The 22,680-nt window shown below is 45.0% G+C and overlaps 1 protein-coding gene across 1 annotated transcript; it reads left to right on the forward strand.

The window, feature by feature from the left end:
• The first annotated feature begins 215 nt into the window (after positions 1-215).
• Positions 216-22,071, forward strand: WNT3 (Wnt family member 3). Its single transcript, XM_015885459.2, has 4 exons — positions 216-523; positions 13,754-13,995; positions 19,104-19,369; positions 20,654-22,071. The coding sequence occupies exons 1-4, from the start codon at positions 216-218 to the stop codon at positions 21,131-21,133; spliced, it is 1,296 nt and encodes a 431-aa protein (XP_015740945.2). The 3' UTR covers positions 21,134-22,071.
• Positions 22,072-22,680: the final 609 nt, after the last annotated feature.

Genomic DNA, 22,680 nt, shown 5'->3' on the forward strand with positions numbered 1-22,680 from the left:
AAAAAAAAAAAAAAGGAAAAACCCACCACCAATCCCACTGCCTCTTGCAAGGATGGTGTGTCGGTGGGAGCGAGGAACAAAGTTGTGGGGTGGAGGGGGAGGAGAAGATGATTGACAGCGCTGAGCGGAGACTCATCCCTCACCTTGGGCCATGCAGTCTGATTGGCTGCCGGCTGACATCCCCGAGCCCTGCACTTTTTAATAGACGCTTTGGGATGATCTACGGGGAAGAGGCTTGGAGAGGTGTGTTTCTGACAAGCCACAAAGTCATCCGCACTTCAAGGGACTTTGTTTCACTCTTTTTGATATTTTTTTTAATTTTTTTTTTTTTTAATTTTTTTTTTTCTTTTTTTTTCTGGAAGGGGGGGCTGTTCTTCATTCTGACACTTAATGTTTTGCTGAAAACTTCGCGGCGATTTTCCCCCTTGCACCAGCGTGGACTGATGGATTACCACCTGCTTGGATTAATTTTGTCTTTTCTCTTCAATGGCACAAAGGTCTTAGCGGGTTACCCCATTTGGTGGTAAGATTCCTTCCCCCCTTTTCCCTCTCTCTATGATTGATTAATGAATTAATTAATTATCAGCTATGGGATCTGTGTGTGCATGCATGTTTCTTTTCACCCCGAGCTGGCCGTGATTGCATGTTCAATTCTAAGCTTAATTTCTCTGGATTTGCCTGGTAATTAATGAAAAGTTTGGGGGTGATTTTGAAAGGGTGATGCCTACATTTCCCCTTGCACAAATGGAGTCTTCCCCACCACTCTTAATTTCTCCATTTTCATCACTGTAGCGATAGGCATTTGTTTGAGATGTTGAAGGATGTGCTTTTATTTTCTTGTGCAATAGGAATCCTGGCTGTTGCGTGGCTGTTTAGCAGCTGTTTCCTTCCTTTCCAATAATCCTTCAAAAAAGGGTGTGTGGGGGGAAAAAATACATTAATTCTATTTTCTTTTTGGCCACTGCAGTTTTTTGGACTTCTTTCTCTTCTTTTGTTGCATTCTGTTCTGTGAATTTAGTCCAGCAAACGATTTGAGAACGCAAATGGCACCTGAGAAAATGTTCGTTAGTAAAATTCCTCCAAGATGGGTTTTGTTCTTTCTAATTACAGAAATGTCACTTATTTTTTTGGCGCTAACAACGATCACAATGAAAGAATAGGTTGTATCTTGTAATAAATAACCTGAGTCACTAATTGTAAAAATAAAAATAACGATATGAATAAACACATTTGCCAAAGGAAGCAGTTAAAAACAGAAAAGAAACAGAGAATAAAACATTTGAGGTCCTTTAAGCAAGCAATTGCATAACAGAATATTTCAGTTAATTTCCCTCTTTATCGTGTAGGATTTTCTCATTGGAAAATATCTCATTAAGTTTCTGTGTGTGCCAAGTGGGGGCTTTAGACCTAATGATCCACAGAGCAAAGAAGGAGAGGTTGGAACTGGTGCTATGGAGATCATTGGGTTATTTCCATCATTTTCCAGAAAAGTCCTTTTTTTTTATTAATAAATTCCTGAAGGAGGTCGTTTCAGTGCCAACATGGAGATGGCAAGAAGTAGGTGGGAGTGAACTTGGAAATGGACTGCCATGTCCGGGAGTATTTAGGGATGCGGACGGAAAGCTGATGTTTAAAATAATCTGCTTATTGAGAATGAAAATACGCAGTTCCCAAAGAGAAAGACCAAGAATACAATGAGAATGCTCAGGAAGCATTTAACAGCTCTGCAGGTTCGTGAAATGGCTAAATCACAGCATGCTTTCCCAAAGAATGAAACGCCCCAGAACAGCGCGGGGCAATGGGATTCTCTGAGTGAGGAACCCAAATCTCCTGGACAAAAAGATCTGATTTTTCCTATGAAAATATCCCCGGTAGCAAAATGCCTCCCCTTGTTTTCAGGAGAAGATGGTGCAGAAAGGTGCCTGCCCCATGTCCTTGCCTTGCTTCCAATCCCTGAAGTTCAGCCCAGAATGAACAATACAGAGGACACATAAGGTGGACAGAAATATAAGGGGCATCGCAAGCAGAGTCCATGGAAAAGGATTGGATCAAACAAGATATCCATGCTGTTTTGTTACATACATTTGCATCTGGCTGCTTTTTTTCCCCTGTAATTATGGCTTTATCCAAAGTGCCAGAGCATCTCCACTGCACTAAAATGAAAGACCCACAGAGGACCAAAGGGCAGGGGATGGGTCCCATGATATGTGGTGTTCCCAATCCATTGGTCTTCAGGCAGCTTTTGGTGGTGAGCCCCGGTTTGTTCACAGCCCAGGACATGGGGAGGAAGCAAAGATGGAGCACAGCATCAGCTCTGTGCCCTGCACTGGGCTCCTACACCCATCCAGGTTGGGTGGGATATGAGTTAGATGGAGCTATTTGTGCCATTTGGCCATAGGGCCAACTCTTCTATACCTGACCCTAATACTACAGAAGTGAAAAGGAACAAATGGGGCAGATAAGGGAAAAATTGTCTATATGCTACCTGTGGGAGTGAGCATGAAGTCATAGAATCATTTGAGTTGGAAGGGACCCTTGAAGGTCATCTAGTCCAACTCCCCTGCGATGAACAGGGGATACGCTTCCTCAGATATGTGTCTAACGTTTGTGCTGCCCGGAGTGCTATTTCTAAAGGAAAGATGGAGGTTATGGAGGGAAGTGAAGAGGCTGTGGAGACACAGAACTGCTGCTCTTCCTATCCCTTCAGATGAAAGAATAGTGTGCAGCAAGGTCATAGTTGGCATGCACAGCCTTGGGTCACGCCAACAGACCTTTTAGGTGCCTCTTAGGGGTTCTTAGAGGCCTAAGAAGACAACTCCAGTAAATAACACTGAATGCTCACCTCTTCCATCAGTGTTATTCGCCTTTGAATGAGGCAAGGATGCTTGAAGATCTCTGGCAGGGTTCTGTCCTAGAGAAAGGGGCCACATCCAGAGCCACAGGTGAAAGCAGAAGGCAAAAAACTCAGCCCCAGTCCTCTCATGGCTCCCAAGGACACCATGTCAATAACATGTCAATAGATCACTGCCCATAACTGCCACTCACATAACGCATACACCTGCCCCATATTTGTTCATCTCTAAGCAGGGGGAAGAAAGGCTTTTCCCATCATAGGTTATCAGATTTAATTCAATCCTTATCAAGAGAGTCTGGAGGCTTTGGCAGCTCTCTGGGGCTCCCAGTGGCATTGGGCCCTTAGGAAGAGGCAGATATAAATTTAATAACATCCTCACTCATCCCACTGAAACTTCCTCCTTAGGAAAAGCACTGAAGTGAAAACCATTAAAACACAGGTGCAGTTTGAGGTGACATGTGACTTGTTTTCTTTCGCTTTCAGCGTCTCGCTTGCCTTTAATTGCAAGATGATTGCTTTCCATTTGAATCCTTTATTAAAAACAGCTATTTGATAAAGTTAAGTGCCTGCCTAAGGGAACCTATGCTACAGCATGGGAAATTCAGGGGTGACTTCAGGGGTAACAGGGGCTCATTAACTCTGGCCAAGAGGATACAGAGGGTCCAGCAGCAGCCTGTGGCTCATGTTGAGCCTGGTTTGAAATGCAGTGTGTTGGCATTCATTCTGTAAGCACACTTTTACTCTCAGTTTCCTAAAGAAAATGGCTCTAATCAGAGCTGGAAATGGAAATTGTGACCAGTGTAGCTCTAAAGAATTATAAATCACTTCTGAAAATACTACGCTGAAAGAATTGCAAAGGGATTTTTTACCTCTCAGGAAGTTGTGATCCAGATGGATGCAAATCACCAAAAAATTGCTGCTGATGGAAAGATGCTGCCTTGGTATAAAGTAGACCAAATTGATCTACTTCAAGTCTGATCTTGGAAAGGATGATGCCAGACCTGATGACCTTTAAAGATCCCTCCCAACTCAATCAACTCCATGACTCTGTGATCTGACTTCTTTCTATCTGTAGACAGAGCCAAACCATTTTTACCATTTAAACACCTGTTTTCCAGTGGCTGTTTCAGGGGTGAGGTAAATCTGATGTGGATCAGCCCCTGCACGTGTCCATAACCTCATTCATCACCTGTGATTTTCCTAAAGGGTCTGAAATGGGAAGGATTTGGCTGTATAATTCACATATCCAATGTAAACACTTACAGCCTAAGTTCCTTAAATTACCCAAAGCTTAACAGCTTAATTTTAGCCTTCTGCTGGTAGATGTAATTCTGTTTTTATTATTATTATTATTATTATTATTACTACTATTTTATTTTATTTTATTTTGCTAGTTTGATCTAAGGTTTATTTTGTATCTACAAATAGATGTGGTTTAATATTACTCAAGTTCTGAGGTAATATTACAGCAATATGAGTGTAATAAGAAATGTCAGATATGGGGTGTCAGGCTGTATTATTTCAGATTGTTTCCTTGAATTTTTCAGGTTAACAGATAGTTGGGGCAGTTCCTTTGCCACCTCTGAATCTGTGAAAGAACTCAGCACATTTTCCATGATAAAGGAACTAAACTCTTTCCTTTCTTTCATGAAGATGGGTTTCCTGATTTGCTAACTTGTCTTCTTTCAGTTCTCTGAACCTTTCTGGTTTTAATTAATCTTGCAATCAAGTAATTAAGTACTTTTCAGTACTTGGACCTTTTATTTTTGAGTGAGAAATCCTTTCTCTGAGCCACTGAGCATCACATTTGGTGAGGCACTGGCACTTTTTCCAATAAATAGATCTCTCAAGTTTAGAACAGGAGTCAGTAATAGCTGATGATAAACCCAATTTCTTGTCCCGATCCCACTTCTATGTCTCATAGCCATCCATTTCTCCTGTATCTACCATAGATACTCCATACCCCAACTATGCCATCCCCTTTTCACTGTTTTCCACTCAATTTCTTTCCCTTGACTGCTGACATTCAACAGTTTGGTTGTTACTTTTATGTTCTTTAATACAATTCCAATCATATATTTGATTTCCACCTGATTGTTGTGTTGTGTTTCCTCTGTGTTCATTGACTTTGGTAATGAACAGATTAATAAGTTTTACTCAAATATGTGGGATTTATGTTTAATGAGTTGTTTGTGTGCTACACTGAGCCTTTGCATAAATGGTGGTCCCGTACCATCACTCATTTGAAATCTTATACCAAGGTGTAAGACCAAAATAGATCTGGCATTGTTTTGGTAGTATCCCCCACTGTATCACTCATATTAATGTACTTAACTGCATTGTAATAATTACTTTTATTTTATTACTTTTATTGTGGCCTGGCTCAAAGTTGTAAAGCTACATTCTTAACCCATTGCATTATGGTCTGTTGGTTATGGATTTATAATTTTGGTGTCCAACTCTGCCTGGTTTTGGTTATGATTCCTGCTTAGAATCATAGAACATTCAGGTTGGAAAGACCACTATGATCATCAAGTTCAACCCCAACCCATCCTCACCATTCCCAGCCTTCTGTTTGAGTCATATCAGGCTTCAGGATTCTGATTAATAAGCCAACATCCCAGTTCTACCTGGCAGTTCATATTATACCACCTAATAGAAAGTCCCTGTCGCTCCACCCATTTTCCCAATATGCTTTAAACTCGGTTGAGCTCAATATACCCACTAATAGCCAGAAAGAATGGCAGATCCACAGTGATTAAAAAGACATTTCAGAGTATATGTTCTGGACAATAATCAGCTTTTTAAGAATGGATAGAGTTTTCCAGGTTAAGAACACCTAATCTGTACAGAGTTGATATAGGTTAGTCATTTAATCTCAGCTGTTTTAGAAGTGGACATTACTGGAACATGGTTTAGTCAGCAGTATTGGTGGTAGGTGGATGGTTGGATTTGGGGATCTTAGAGGTCTTTTCCAACCATAATGGTTCTATGATTCTATTATGAACAGTTCTCTGCAGTTGGTCCTCAGTGACTGACGTGTAGAATCAATCAATATCTGCAAGCTTTGCAACTTGATGCTCAGTCACTTGGTCAGATTTCTATGGACACGTTGGTTGATGGGCAATGAAAGAGGAGATCCCAAGGTCTCTTTGCAGTCTGATCATTATGTTTTCCAAAGATGGAATACAAAATGAGAAAATCCTAGGGACAAGCCAACAGGAACAAGCAACCAGAAGTGCTGAGTTGCTTCAGATAAGGAGACAATATTTACCTTGTATTTTTAGCTTGTGGAAATTCAGTGTGTAATAAAGTGAGTGTAAAACAGATCTTGAATGGTGATGGGAGTGTGCCCAAGAAGCTTGTTGCTCAGGACAGAAGAACCCAAGCTTGCCAGTGAGATTATCAGGCTGAAGCTTGACTTTTCACCACCATAAACCACTATCACCAGTAGTAGATCTTGTCTCCAAAAGATTCAGCTCTTTTCTTTTCCCTGGTACCTCTGACATTAAACACTTTAAGATCCAGTTCATCCAGATGTGACAGAGTTTGGTGTCTTATTCTCAACAACATCCATTCCAAATCACGCCTCAAAGTGTGGGACAGTTGGGTGGATGAGGTCATTCCTATCAGCAGCATTAAAACAGATGTTCTTGTAGCATCTATGCATTCAATAAATGCTTTTTGATAGCTTCAGTGCCTCACAGTGGGTGATTTCCAGACATCAGGCACTTAACACTTAATGGTTCACCATTGCCAAGGGCTCTTAAAAGCATCACCCAACCGGAGGGCCCTACCAGCACCCAGCCATGGAGAGGGAGTGCATCTCAGATGAATTTCAGTATCTCTCTCTGCAGTGCTGAAAATATTGCTGTGTTTATTGCGGTCACAGCCTGGAAGCCCCAATTTGCATATGCAAATCATATGCATTTATGCAAATTTGTGGGTGAATCATATTATCGCGGCCCCTGCAAAATACATTCTCTCCCATGGCGAATCACTTGATTGTGTTTTCTAAATGGAGAGTGACATGGCTTTGAGCAGGCATTGCTGAACATAACATTTACATCTGATACACGGGGCATAAAGGAGCCCAGTGCCTGGACACGCATCCTCGTCAGCAACTTTATTCAGGCTGCATCGTTAGGAAGAGAAGCAGAGTCCAACTCCCAGCCCTGCCCCCAGCTCTAGCCCTTCTGGCTAGCAAATAACTCAGAGACAAACCTTGGGAGATGCCAAGACAAAGAGGTGGAGGCAGATGCCAAATCACTTTCAAGTCCATGACAGAGCCCTGAGTCACCCAAAGTGGAGCAGCTCTCCCGAAATGGGCTCATCTCACAAAAGTGCTGTTGCTGCAGCAACACTAATCCACAGGGCAGTCAGCAAAGATAATGCGAGGGATGCAACAGTGGATTCGTCTGCTTCACGCCATGCTCAGACAAGAGGAAATTATAGGAATCTGGAGGGATCTTCTTGCTCTTTTTTGAAGCCCTTTGTTGTGGTGAGTCCTACAGCAAAGGCTTCTGACATTAGAAGGAATGTTGGCACAGCGGAGGGCTCGGGTTTGACCCTGATCCCTGCACCCTGAGTAAGCTCATGGGCTGTTATATCACCACTTGCCCAATTCCCCTGCCCAGGATAAGAGGAGGGATTGCTCACACAAGACCACTTGAGACCCTATGTTCCAGCTGGACCATGCATCATGTCCATGCACTCAGGTCCCTCCCCTGATTCCTTGGTAGAACTGAGAATTCCTGGAACACTGAGAACAACAGATATAGAGGTCAGGGTCATGCAGAAAGAGACTGGCTTCAAGGTAGTAGACCATATGGAGACTGCAAGGAGGGCTGACAGTAGCAAAGGATAAGGTTGTTGCTTCAAAGGAGGCAATTCCAAGGACTGGAATGTGGACTGAATGTGGTTGAGTGAAGTGTGAGAAAAGGGAAGACAACTGTGGAATGAGATATTCCCTCAATAAGAAGATAGGATTCCTGACAGGTAATGTCAGGTGATAAAAGCAGAAAAGTGTGTTTGCTGAATGTTAGGAAAAGCTTTTCCAGAAGTGTGGTCAGGCATTAGCACAGGCTGCCCAGGGTGGTATAGAGTCACCATCCCTGGAGGTGTTCAGAAACCATGGAGATGTGGCACTGTGTTAGTGGGCATGGTGGGGATGGGTCAAGGTTGGACTTGGTGATCTTGGAGGTCTTTTCCAATCTTCATGATTCTACGGTTCTATGATTTTATGAGGAAGATTAAGTTCATTTTTGGCTCAGCCTCATGTTGGCCTCAACAATTCTCATCTCTGTATGTACAGTTCCAGACTGGGGGGAATATGGAGAGGAGAGAGAAGAAATCAGAGACGGTGATGAGCACAACCCTCCTGCCCAAATCAGGGTTAGATAGAGTGGGTTGTCTGATACCCTGTTCAGTTGGGTTATAACTATCACTTACCTACCCACACAGAATTGCATAAAGGCAGAGCTGAATGCTCAGCTGATGGACTCCTTCATCTCCATCCATGGTGTCATAATCAAATTCTTCCTGAGCAATGAGAAACACATTGTATAGTCCACACCATTCAAGGATTCCAAAACAGCTGTTCTGAAAAGCTTTGTAAATATTGGGCAGGGTTCTGGCTCTATGGCTAAGGTACATTTTCCTGTGCTAGCTTGTGTGAGAAATGCCTTTTTGGCTTCAAATCACTCTTCATGGTTTGTGGACAACATTCGTGGAAACCAAAAGTGAGTAAAAGCCATGTGTAGGCACAGCTTAAAGCCAGGTGTCTGACTGCATGTCCAGACTGTGCTCCCCAGAATCTCATCCAGAAGCAAACAGGTAAAGTGGGTCAGTGGATCATGTTCTAAAAGTGAATAATTTTCTGTTTGTAACAAAGGAAGCCTGAGTGACTAGAAGAGAAGGAGATGTCCATAATGGATTTCTTGCCCTCCACAATACACCATGATGCAAAGGTGCATTCTATTGAGTCAACGCCCGACCTGTCCAGCTGTATGGACCATCTCAACCCAGAAATAGGACTTTCCTTGGCTTTCTCTGAGCCTCAGCCAGTTCCTACCAGCACATGAAATCATAGAATGGCTGGGAAGATCACCAAGACCATCCAGTCCAACGATCAATCCATCACTCCCGTACCATTTCTCAGTCTGATGAGGATATTATTTTCAATTTGCCATTGATAAATCCACATTGGCAGTTCCCAGACATATTCTTGTCTGTGATGTGTTTGGGCAATTTTTGAAGAGGATTTTCTCCATAATCTTCTACATACTATGCTGTAGTTTTCCAAAAGTAACTACCGAAGCTGGTGTTCCAGCTCTGTTCCAAGTTTGCAAGATGCAATGCTGATCATGTTCAAGGCCACCCAATGGGCAGACCCAGGGCCACCTCCTCCTCGGAGTTCTATGGTAATCTGAAGGTGAGCAGAAAGCATTCCCAAACATAAATGTCAGTTAAGCTAGAGAAATCTGCAATAGTACCTATTCAAAATCCTTCATTGATGGAATGACACAGTATTTTCAAGAATGTCCAATATGGGACATAAAAGGAGAATAAGAATGGTATTACATCTATATTCTTTAAACTATTCTGAGAGTCAGGTTTATCATTAGCATGGTTGGAATAAATTATCTTAGTGTTCCAACCTTAACGTTCTATGATTCTGTGATTCTATGAGTGGGCATGGTGGGGATGAGTTGACAGTTGGAACTGATGATCTTGGAGATCTTTTCCAACCTTAATGATGATATAATTAGGAAGCACATCTCTCTGAGGAGACCATCTTCTTCCAACCTTGGTATTTCGTGCTTTTCCACTTGACAATTGGCTCCACATTCTCCTCTCTCCTTTTGGTATCCCAGTGTCCAGGAATACATATTTTTCTGTCTAGAAGAAGAACTGCTGGGCAAAAAAAATTCCACAAGGAACAAATGAACTTTCCTCAGACTGAATTTAAGAGAAACACTTCAGCCTCTCATACCAGGAAGGATGCATTGGGAGGATTTCCAGCAAGGTCATTTTGGGAACACAGCATCCTTTCTCCATCCCCTGCACTACAGCACTGAGGTTCATACGTGGTCTGTAGTTATCATATTGTTTCCAATTACTAAGCTGACTTTTAACCCAGAAAAAAAAAAAAAAAAAATCCTCTTGGCAACCACTGCATTCGATCTTTTTACCCTGTGGGTGAGAAATTCATTTGTATTGGCTCAAATAGAAAAGCATAGAGCGGATTTGAAGACATCCAGCGTTAGAGAATCTGCAGTAAGTGTTGGACATTTGTCTTTTTCTTCTACATTCGTGCTTTGCCTTTTGCTGCTCTGAATTCCCACTCACCAGCCATTGTCTCGCCCTCTTCTGCTGCACAGAAAGTCTTAATCTCACCGCTCTCCCCACTTTAACTCAATAATCTCTCAGAAGTCTTTCCAATAGACCAATCAAACTGTCAACATAAGCCACTGCCTCAGCTCACTGCTATTGCTCTTTTGTCCCCTCTCCATGTTTAACATCTGATTTACAACAAGGAGGAGGCTTAAAACACTCTATTTTCTGCAGCTTCATGTGCTCTTGACTGGATAAGACAGCACACACTTGGCCAGAACTCAATGATGGCAACAGGAATACAAAACCATCCTTAGGATGGACAGCAGCAAGACCCTGTTGGATTATTTTAGAGGTATTCATCACCCTGTGCCTTCATAGAGCTGTTGGGTTATGGGGATTTGCTGCCTCTACAATCATCCCAACAACTGTTCCAATGTGAAGGGACCTTTGGGTTCTACAGCCCAATCTGCCTCTGTGGCAGTGCCATCACTGCACCACCCCAAGCAATGGTGTCTAACTGAACCCTACAAAAACCCCATGATGGAGACGTCCAATTTGATGGCAACCTGGCCCAGGGGCACACCTTCCAGCAAACAGAATTTTTCCTAATGTCAATTACAAGAACTTACAAGAGTTTGGCTCCATCAAATCTACAGCTTCTTCACCTGGAGTTGTAGGCAGCTTTTAGACAGCCCCAGCCCAGTTCTCTCATGCTCTCCAGCGCTCTACGGTGCTGAGTCCATATTGGGATAGCCCAGAAAGTGACGTGCATTGTAGACATTGAGAGCAACCACTGACTGGATACAGACCAGGCATAGAATCAAAGAACATTAAGGCTGGAGAAGATATCCAAGATCACCAATTCCAACCTGTCCATCCCACCATGTCCACTAAGGAAAGTCCTTCAGTGCCACCGTGACATCAGATGGCACCACTGTCACACTGTGCTATTTGCTGTCCCCACAGATTATCTAATGGCCAGCATGTGTAATGGAAGGGAGCATTACATGTGAAGTGTCAGATAAGCAATAAGTATAATTATTGTCTGGCAATGCTTGGACCACTGTGGGCTGTGTACTCAGGAGCAATGGCATAAGGAGGTGGTCCTGCCCCAAAATTAGGGTTCTGTCACTAGGACATTGCCCACAGACAACAAAGTTTACATCTCTGTGGACCCCATCCAACATCCAACCATCCTGGTTTTCCTTCTTTGGATTTCCCTTCTTGTCATCTCCATTGCCATTCTTATTACCCGTGTCTCCCTGGGATTAAATACTCCAAGCAATTCAGCTTCTACAGACTGACACATGTCAAGTCTCTTTTCGCCTCCTCTGTTGTCCATCTACTACTGGTGCTTTGTCCACATTGCCTGAATTGACCCATTTTAGCACATAAATCTGCCTTATATAGATAAACTATTTTTTTTCCTGCTACACTGTCTGGGTCAACCCAGCATTTGCAGACCCATCACCCTACTAGCAGTAGGGTAGTGTTCTGTCACAGGACTTGTTCAGTCCTTAGGAAACTGGCTGGAGTACCCTTGGACATGGACCCATGAAGACATGGACCTCAGGTCTTCTCCTCTCCCAGAAGGTTGGACAACCCTGAAGTTGATGTTGAAGCTGAGGACCTACGTTGAGTGCTCTGGACTTGTTTGATGCAGAGCTTTGGAAGGACATTTCCTTCTCCCCTTCCATAAATATTGCATCTCCCAAATGCAATTACCAAGGGCAAAGCAGCACAAGCGTTTGCTAAATAAGATTATGTGATGAGAGAATTTAGCAATGCAGCAAGTTCAACCAATGTTGATTGGGCAGTCCCTGCATCACTGCAGGACTTCCCAGAAGGCCACAGCTCTGGGGACCAAGAGAGATTGGAGCACCCTGAGCTGTCCCTGTGGGAGAGTTCTCAGATGGTTCTTTCTCTGCTTATACCCACCCACAGTGTTGGGAGTGAATCTGGGTGAACATTTGCATTTGTAAGGGTTTAAGAAAGGTTCCTGGACGCTCTACAGAAAAGATCAAAACTCAAGTCACGTCCAGTAGAGATTAAATAGTGAGTGATTTATGAGCAACGGCATGAGATTCACTTATATTAGGCAGTTCACTAGCAAACTGCACTATTGTGTATTCTAATTTTGTTGTCTTTTTGCCTATTCAGTCGAGACCTGGCGTTTCTCAAGCTCATATGTGCATATATATGGCATGTTTTTACTTGCAAAAATATCCCTCGTTCTGCTCTTGATCTTTAGACAAACCCAAAAATTTGTGTGCACAAAGGGCTGTTGTCAGCAAATTATGAGAATTAAAAATATTCATGTTCTACTTGACATAATATGCTTTAGCGCAGCTCCAAACTGGCCAAACCCTGTTCCTTTCAAAGGCTTTTAGGTCAAATTTTTCTCAATATCATGGATTTTCCAAACTTTGGCCAAAATAGAAGATGAGTTTGTTTGGAAAATAGGGGGAAAGTGTGGAAAACAGGGGAAAAGAAGGCAAAACAAGGAGGTAAAAAGAGGAGAAAGGAGGAGGAAAGAGAAGAAAAGAGGAGAAAAGGGGAAAGAAGAGGAGAAAAGAGAAAACAGGAAAAAAAAGAGGAGGAAAGATGGGAAGGGAGGATAAAAGAAGGGAAGGATGTAGGAAGAATGATGCCATTTGGTCTGCACAAGACCATTTCCTTCCAGGGCTCCTAAACCTCATTCCTGGCCAATGGGAGCCATGGAGGTCATCTGGATCCTAACTCCGGGCCATTGGAACAAAAGGAGTCACTGGCCTGACAGACAGTGTCAGGACTCCTGAGAGATTTAAGGGATTAAGCAGAGAAAGAAAAAAAGGGATTTCCCATGTGTTTGCCATAGGCACTCATGCTCCTTCTGTCGTGCGCCATGCTCTCACACAAGCACACAAAAGCCCACCAGGATGTGTCCCTGGCATCTCAGATCCAGATTTGGAACAGGTTTTGTTCCATCTTTGTGTCTGTGACTATACAGGAAGTCACTGGTCCATGGGACCCAGGATGTCAAAGAAGGGCTGCAGCACCCTGAGCATGGGTACTTGGGGGACAAATGAGCCCTTATTCTCTGTATTTTCTCCCCCTGCTCTTTTGAGGACACTCATCTGTTTGTTTGACATCGGGAGAAATGGCAATGGGAACTGACTGAGACTTCTAAACCATCACTGCTCCCTTGCAGTCTTGGCACTTGAGCTGGGTATCAGAATCACAGATTCATAGAATTACTGAATCATTTAGTTTGGAACAGACCTCCAAGATCACCAAGTCCAACCACCAACCCATCCCCACTATGCCCATTCATAGAGTCACAGAATCATAGAATGATGAAGGCTGGTGAGATCCCCAAGTCAGACCCCAGCCTGGCCTCACCGTGCCCACTGACCCTTTCCCTCAGTGCCATAATCACAGTTCTTGACCACATCCAGATGTGGTGACTCCACCAGTTTCACATTCCAGTGCCTTTTCTCTTCCTAAAACTCAACCAGAACCTCTCCTGGCACAAGTGCCAGCTGATTTCCCACACCTCACACTGCCCTCTCTCCTTTGCAGGTCTCTTGCTCTCGGCCAGCAGTACAGCTCCCTGGGGTCCCAGCCCATCCTCTGTGGTTCCATCCCTGGCCTTGTTCCCAAGCAGCTCCGCTTCTGCCGCAACTACATTGAGATCATGCCCAGCGTGGCCGAGGGGGTGAAGCTGGGAATCCAGGAGTGCCAGCACCAGTTCCGAGGGCGCCGCTGGAACTGCACCACCATCGATGACAGCCTGGCCATCTTTGGGCCTGTCCTGGACAAAGGTAAACAGCAAAGCCAGGGGTTGGGGGGCAGGCAGAGTCCTCTCATCTCCTCTTGGCTTTCCAAACACAAGTTCCTGCTCTTCTTCATGATTTCCCTACTGAATGCCCATCTCCCTAGATCCACCAACCAGGTACTCTGGAAACTTGCAGAAAAAGGCTGGAAATCCCAACAGCCTGGGCATTAAACTGAGAAAAGTGAGATGTTGGGTGTACCTGAAACACAGCAGCCAAATCTGGTCTGAAACGAGACTGCTGGAGGACTTTGGTGTCAGATTCCACATCTCACATGGTATCCAGCTCAGAAACCAAGACCTCCCATAAAACAGAGTCATATAGTAGATACAACTTCCATCATATCCCATCCCATCCCATCCCATCCCATCCCATCCCATCCCATCCCAACTCACCCTAACCCATCTCATCCCAACACATCTCATCTCCTTCTCACCCATCCCATTCATTTCATTTCATCTCATCCTATTCCATCTTGTCTCATCTCACCCCTTTCAATCGCATCCCATCGCATCCCTTCTCTTCCTATGCCAGCCCAGCCCATCCCATTTCAGTGCTAATAGTGACCATAAGATTCAGTTCCTTTGTGCTCTGCCAGGATGATTTTGAGATAACTGCTACATTAACAATCAAATGTCACGAAGCCTTTTTACACTGTAACTTGTTGCCTAATAAATACATGTCCTAAATGTCAACACTTACAAGATCAGAAGGTTTTAACTTTCCTTCAAACTATTGTAAAAGCTTTAAGCACATTATGAAAGAATTATTATAGCACTCAGGCACTGAAAAAATCTCTCACCACCACTTCTGTCATTATTAAAGCACTAAAAATTTGGATGTGAACTATTCTCCCCTTAATGAGCAAGCTGAACTTTGAATTTATGAAGAATATTTTCAGGTTCTTTCAGCTGTGGGGACTGAAGCACAGCCCCACATGCAGACAAGTCTCAACATCTCCACACACTCTGAGCTGACAAAGCAAAATATCACCCGTAGCTCTGAACTCATTCTGACAGAGAAAAATCATTGAGCGCGTTTGGTGTAGAGCTGATCAAATAGTGACTTATCAATGGAAATGAACCCACTGATGGGCTGCTGAACACCGACCCACTGAGAGCTCTGCCCAGATCAACCCGGTTTCCATCCATGTGCCAACAGCCCTACCCAAAATTCCAGCTCGTGGAGGTTTTGCTGTAGCTGGCGAGCCTTTCATTTCCTAGGGCCACTTCTTAGCTTTCTACAGGTTTGCTTTTTTGCATGTCTTCTTTTTCTACCAAAAAAAAAAAAAAAAAAAACCCAAAGAAAAACCAACACAATGCAACCCCAGAATCTGGGCTAAGATCATGTTTTTACAAGCAAATCCTCCGACGTGATTTATTCTGCAGGTGTGCAGTCTGGGGCAGCGTTAGGACAAGGAGGAAGGAAAAACCTGCTTTCCCCTCTCCTCCCTCCCTTTTCTTCTTAAAACAAGGTCAGCTTTTATGAAAAGATGATGTCTCTTCCAGCTAAGTCCTACACCAAAGCCAAGGCTGAGCCAACAGGAGGCTCAGGGAGAGCTTATTGCTCCCTACAACAGCCTCAGTGAAGTCATAGTGAGATGGGGTACATCTCTTCTTCCAAAGAACAAGCAATAGGACAAGAAGAAATGGCCTCAAGTTGAGCCAGGGGAGGTTGAGGTTGGATAGAGTCCCCATCCATGGGGGTATTTAAGAGATATGTAGGGATGTGCTTTAGAGGTTAATGGTTGGACTCAATGACCTTGGAGGTCTTGTCCAACCTTTATAATTCTATGAATGGCCATGGTGGTGATGGGCTGGGATTTGACTTGGTGATTTCAGAGGTGTTTTACAACAGTAATGATTCTGTGAGTGGTCATGATGGGGATGGGTTGGGGTTGGACTGAGTGACCTGGAAGGTGTTGCCCAAACTTTATGATTCTGTGACTTAGACCTGGCAGTGCTAAGTGAGCAGTCAGACCTGATGACCCTAGAGGCCTCATCCAGCCTTAATGACTCTACGATTCCATGCCGTGAGCAGCAGGGATTGGTGCTTCTCCCTGACTCCTTCAGGGCAGCACTCGCTGTCCCTCTCCAGGTGCCACCAAAGATGCTCCTCAGCCTTGGGGTAGCTCCAGCCCATTTTTGGTGGCACCAACCCCTCTGTTCAGTGTGGCGGGGCCAGGTGCAGGAAAGGCAGCTGGGCCTGGGCTGCCTTTGGGGTCCTTGTGCTCGGCTAAGCCCCTGACATGAGCAGTGAAAAGGCAGACCGCACCAAGATAACCCATGGCTTTTCTCAGCCATGACACTCGCAGTCATTTGCATCTAAACGGGGGTGTGTGGGATCAGGGGCTGTCTTGATATAAACTCAACAGCTTAAAGGGAGGGGGAGGGAAAGGAGAAGAGGGAGAGAGAAAAATAAGCTTATACCGATGAGAAAGAGCTAAGCTTCCTCCCCTACTGTGAGGCAGGGCGAGCGATACCATCCCAGCACTGCGGTCGTTTCAAATTGCTGCACCATTCACACGCCCTTTAGCCATTCTGATCCGGTGGCGGGGGGCTGGGGAGAGCCATCAATAGGGATTTCCCAGCCCGGCTGGCGGGATTGGAGGGTGACGGCAGGACAGGGGAACATTGCCCCGTTGCTACGAGGTGCTCCTGGGGAATGCCAGTGCTCTGTGCCGTGGGTACGCTGGCCGGCGGAAACATTCTGCATTATGCTGGTAATACAGTGTGACACCGCGGGAACAATGGCAAATTGAGTGTCCCAGCAGGTAACGGGCCCGGCTGGGAGACAGTCGCAGTGGTGCACTGTCAAGATCGCTCTAATCCTCCCTCGCCAGCCCCTCCCCTGATTCTGGGAACTGTGCTCCCTCATTTCATCTCTGGGAAATTCTCCCGGCTCCTTGCCCGGACCCAAGGGGAGAATTTCCAGGCGATGCGGTTGTCCCTGCCCAAACAAGGAGCTGCCATGGGCTGGGGTCGGGTATGGACCAGGGTGGGTGCTGAGGGGCTCATGTGTAGGAACCCACCACCACCGTGCTCCTTAGGGCGAGCCCTACTAAACGTGCCCTTCATCCCACGCCCACTGCTCTTCAACCCCATGATGGAACATGATGGCACGTCAGCAAGGAGAGGGGCTCGTGTCCTCCCCTTCTGTCCTGGCTTGGGACCTGGAGGGCTCACCAGCCCATCTAATTTGATCTGCTGTAGACCACAGCCCACCCAAATAGCTTTTGTCTGGCTGGAAAACTGGAGTTGGAGCAGTGATTTTCAACCTGTGGCCCCACAGCCCCCAGTGGTGTCTCCCTCAGTAGATGGAGGAAGGGTCTCTGCTGGGGTATTGGAGCCAGTGAGGAAAAGGGAGAAGAGTCTGAATTATAGAAAGTGAAAAAAAAACACACCACTGCTCACAGCTATAGGGTTTGGGTTTGGGTTGAGCCAGGAGTTGGACTCTGATCCTTGTGGGTCCCTTTGGGTTTGGGATATTCTACAGTTCCATGGTTCAGTGGCAGCCCAGTTTCACCTTCAGCTATTCCAGCACCCAGAGAGACAGACCCTTCCACCCATCCACATAGAGAGCACTATGAGACAAGCCTGGCACCAGCATGAGGTGACATTAAATTCAAGGGCCTCATGATGGGAAAGCCACCATTTATTTCTTAGCTCAGGAGTGTACAAAGCCATCCCCCTTTCCATTCTCTGAAGCTATGACATGGTCTTCAATGACTGTTGGTGGCCCCTCCCAGTTCTCTGCATTCATTCTCCATACAGCTTACTGACCCCTATCTGCGTTGATACAGGGAAATCAGTCCTGCATTTCATTCTCCATGGCCAAGTCTTGATGGACTGAAGAGCTCTGTACTTCTGTTCCAGAAAGTGCTCTGCAATTTCAACCAAGAACTGCCAAAGAGAGCTTCAACTGAGCCACATTCCAATATAGCATTGGGTTTAAATGCTTCTAACATCTCCTGTGTTTTGTCTGGAAGTAGTAGGACAAGAAAGTCTGTCTTGATAGTTTCATACCAGATGCTGATTTGGGTGTGATGAAGAGTCACCCATCATGGCACTTCAGCTGCTGCCATCCAAACTGCCCATCATTTCTGGGTCACAAAATTGAAGTGGTGATGGACAGAGATACTCCAGTTCAGAAAACCCATTGCACCTTCATCTCTTTGTGGGTCCACACACGCTTTCACCCCTAACTCCCATCCAACCAGCCATACTAGGCAACTTATTTATCCCCATCTTCAGCATTCAGTGCTGTCAGGATTTTCTCATTGAGCCTATCAAAATCCACTCACTGCAACTGTGCACCTGGAGCATGCCAACAGACGCAGACTTGAGCTTTGTCTGATTTATCACACTGAAGATTCACCTGCTTTGATTCCCTATGGGATTAATCACTAATTAAATAGCAGCTGCAAGGTTAATTTAGTGGCTAACAGCACCCATTGCTGTGAAGTTACTTGGTTTAGTTTAGACACATTTAACTGTAATTACTAGCCCTTAGGCTTTGCACTGCCATGGTCTACCTTGCATCATCTGAAGCCTTTTCCCCATTCCTAATGTACAGCAGTTACTTGTAGGTGTCCCTGTTCACTGCAGGGGAGTTGGACTAGATGGCCTTCAAAGGGTCCCTCCAACTCAATGATTCTACAGTTCTACAATTCTATGATCCTACTTGGGTTGATGGTTGGAGAGGGTGATGTCAATGGCCTTTCCAACCTTATGAATCTATAGTTATATACTTCATCTCTCCTTGGGCTGAGTCCCTGTGTCCTCTTTGGGTTTCCAGACCAGAAAATATGAAATATCGCTACAGAATCTTTGACTGGTTTGAATTGGAAGAGACCTTCAAGATCATCTACTTCCAACACTGCCATGAACAGGGAAACCTCCCAGTAGGCCAAGTAATTTGTTAGTGACTCTGGAACTCTTTCCTTCAGCTAGTCACACTTTCACCCATGTGTTTCAAAGGGCAGCTCAGAGAAAAAGAAGTAAAATAATGCTGTGTCTTACTGAGATTTTGAAAGAGGTTGGGAAGGAACAAAGCATTACTTGGCATGTAACCATATGGGTTCTGCTCCTTCCCAGCCACACGAGAGTCTGCATTTGTCCACGCCATTGCATCAGCTGGCGTTGCCTTCGCTGTGACCCGCTCCTGTGCCGAGGGCACGTCCACCATCTGCGGCTGTGACTCCCACCACAAAGGGCCTCCAGGAGAGGGCTGGAAATGGGGTGGATGCAGCGAGGATGCCGACTTCGGGGTGTTGGTGTCCCGGGAATTTGCAGATGCTCGAGAGAACCGTCCGGACGCGCGCTCGGCCATGAACAGGCACAACAATGAGGCCGGGAGGACGGTGAGTGCTCCACAGGCACCAAGCTGCATGGGCAGCTCATGAGCGCCAGCCTCAGCGAGGCCCTGATGTACAGAACCTGGTCTGTGGGAGCTCCGGAGGTCCATTCCAACCCCTAACATTCTGTGAATAGATACACAGATGATTAGAGCAGCTCTCCATCACTTGTATCCAGTGAAACATACCCCAACATAGATGTTTATGCCTCCCACCAAAGTTCCCACTCACAACCACCTGTATCAGGATGTATTAGGAAGTATTTCTTCCCTGAAAAAGCAGTGGGCTGTTGGCACAACTGCCCAGGGAGGTGGTGGAGTCACTCCCTGGAGGTGCTCAAGGGCCACGGGGACATGGCACTGAAGTAAGTGGTCAGTGGGTTTGCTGGGGGTGGGCAGGGTTGGGCATGGGGATCTTGGAGGTCTTTTCCAACCTAATGATTCTATGCATTAGCCTGTGCTTTCTAGACGAAGCTCAGCTCAGATGTTTGAATCCAGTTGAAAAAGGCTTGGAATGTAAATCATACAATCATTCAGGTTGTGGAAAAAGTTGCTGAGATTGCCCAGTCTGACCACCCACCTACCGCCAACACAGCCCACTGAGCCATATCTGTTAGTTGTCACAACTCCAAGGTTCTTTAACCTTTCCAGGGATGGTGACTCCACCACCTCCCTGTGCCAACACCTCACCACTTTTTTGGAGAAGTCTCTCCTAAAATTTAGCATGAATACAACTTCAGGCCATTCCCCCTCATCCTTTTGCTGTCACCTGGAGCAGAGACCAACCTCACCCAATAAAACCTCCCTCCAGGCAGCTGTAGAGGGCAACGAGCCTCCTTCAGGTAATTACGAATGGAAACATCAACTAACCAATAGGTCCACTTATTCACAAAGCAACTCTACTTCACACATGCAAAGACTGAGCAACCTAGCCCTGTCTAATGACTATTCCACTCCAATATTAAAGTAAGGAATAACATTAAGAAACACATCATTTCTTAACCCATTTTGTGTCAGTGTACGCTGAGATGTTCTAGGATGACATATGAATAGCTGCTTTCCTAGATAAATTAATGATATCTTTCAAGGGAGGCTGGGGAGAAAGAAGGTGATTGCTGTATTTTAAGCTTGGACAACCATTTAGTCTCAAATATTCTGTGTAATTTGTAATAATAAAGAGGAGAAGAAACACTATCTGCCCTTAAGGTTTAGTTTAGGATCCAAGTTGACCTTTTGAAATAGACAACCCAAGGAGCACAATCCCTCATTTACTGTTTTCTCTCCTGCACAGACCATTCTGGACCACATGCATCTGAAGTGCAAGTGCCACGGGCTCTCAGGAAGCTGCGAAGTCAAGACTTGCTGGTGGGCACAGCCCGACTTTCGGGCGATCGGTGATTACCTGAAGGATAAATACGACAGCGCTTCCGAGATGGTGGTGGAGAAGCACCGGGAATCCCGGGGTTGGGTAGAAACTCTTCGGGCTAAATATGCTCTTTTCAAGCCACCAACAGAGCGGGATTTGGTTTACTATGAGAACTCCCCAAATTTTTGTGAGCCCAACCCAGAGACGGGCTCCTTTGGGACAAGGGACAGAACATGCAATGTCACCTCCCATGGGATTGATGGCTGTGACCTGCTGTGCTGCGGACGGGGCCACAACACCAGGACTGAAAAAAGGAAGGAGAAGTGCCACTGCATCTTCCACTGGTGCTGCTATGTGAGCTGCCAGGAATGCATACGAGTCTACGATGTCCATACCTGCAAGTAAATGTTGTAGGTCAGCTGCTGCTGGGAGGCTGATCCAGAGCAGGGCCAGGGGCTCCTCACCCCAGCACGGTGGCCTCACACTTCAGAGGACGGCAGAAAGAAATCCAAGTGCTCTTGGCCCTCCCAGTGCTCCTTGGTCACATCCATCCAAGTTTGGGGCTCATGTTAATGTGGTGTATTGACCCTTCCTGGCAGGCTCCTTCACAGCAAGGATAACGTAGCAGAGCTCCGGTGCGGACTCTCACGTGGCAGTGGTTTGACAGAGAAGTTGCAAAAAAATATCTAAAAACATTTAAAGCTGCATTTTCTACTCATTCATTTCTTTGCCCATGGGAAAGAGCAGCACGTTCTCCTGAAAGAGCAATAAAATGGGTGAAAAGACCCCTCCTCGTATAGAGAGCGCAATACTCAAACCCGTGTCTGGAGTGAAGCAGACCAAAATCCACAGTCCCTCTTCTGCAGAGCCACCAGATTTGAAAGCATTTGTTTTCTAAAACAAAGACCACAGGAGAGCTCCACGAAGCCTCCGCATTTCAGCAATCAGCCATCTGATCTGCATCCTATTTAACGTATATATTAAAACTCCGTGTCTGGAAAGAGTCCAAGTACCTGACTGTCAACAAAATCCCTCTTGTTCTTTTTTTTTGTTGTTGTTGTTTCATTGTTCCTTTGTGTTTTTAATCAAGAAAAGGTATTTAATATTAAAATAGAACATTTATTGCCTTGTAATTATTTTACTGTAGTCAGGTATTCTAGCACTGAATGGAAGATCTTTTTCCATCAATCTGCTGTATCCAAAGTTTTCTATAAAGTTGTAGAAGTTGATTGTTTTTTTATTTTATATTCAGAAAATTTCTCTTTTTATAAGCATTATTTATTATACAATGTATATACTTGAGTTAACTAAGATTATATATTATATAAATATATATATTTGGAGAAAAATATATTTCAACTTGCTTTTTTTTTTTTTTGTGGTACGTCATTAAAAAGAAGGTTAAAAAAAAAACCCAAAATGCACTTCCCAGCGTGTGTCGTTTGCCTCAAAGTCCTTTAAGTTCTGCGCCATGATGGGAATGGTGGCTCTTCTCCATTATGCTCAGTGACAGTCGCACAAAAGTAAGAGACTGATGGTAGAAAACAGCCAATACATGAGATCATCAACAGAAACCTTAGCAGTCAGCCATAGTGGCACCTCACAGCATGCATACACCACTAGATTTACCAGGATCCCTCACATCTTTTCATCCCCAGAAAAGCCACCCCAGCACTTTCCAACAGAATAAGGAATGGGATGAAGAATTTGGCCAATGCAGCTCAAGGCAACCCAGTTTTCACAATAAAACCACCCTTGCCCAGGCACAGCAAGTCATTCTCTTTTGCCACCTGCAGGAAGCTGCTTGAATGGAGACCCACAGAAGAGGTTGAGCACATCAACTCATGTTTTCCAACTTGGATTTCTTGAGGAGTGATGCAGCATCCATTCACACACTCACACCTTTGAGGCTTCCTAGGCAGTGCGTGGTCCATAAAGGCGGAATGGATTGG

This window comes from Coturnix japonica, chromosome 27 (assembly GCF_001577835.2).
Source record: "Coturnix japonica isolate 7356 chromosome 27, Coturnix japonica 2.1, whole genome shotgun sequence".
NCBI classification, from domain to species: Eukaryota; Metazoa; Chordata; class Aves; order Galliformes; family Phasianidae; genus Coturnix; species Coturnix japonica.

Excerpts from the sequence above, each read along its gene's own strand:
- WNT3 (XM_015885459.2), top strand. The coding sequence starts at position 216 with ATGATCTACGGGGAAGAGGCTTGGAGAGGTGTGTTTCTGACAAGCCAC. Across the intron at positions 13,996-19,103 it reads TGGGCCTGTCCTGGACAAAG|CCACACGAGAGTCTGCATTT; the intron begins GTAAACAGCAAA and ends GCTCCTTCCCAG. Across the intron at positions 19,370-20,653 it reads ACAATGAGGCCGGGAGGACG|ACCATTCTGGACCACATGCA; the intron begins GTGAGTGCTCCA and ends TCTCCTGCACAG.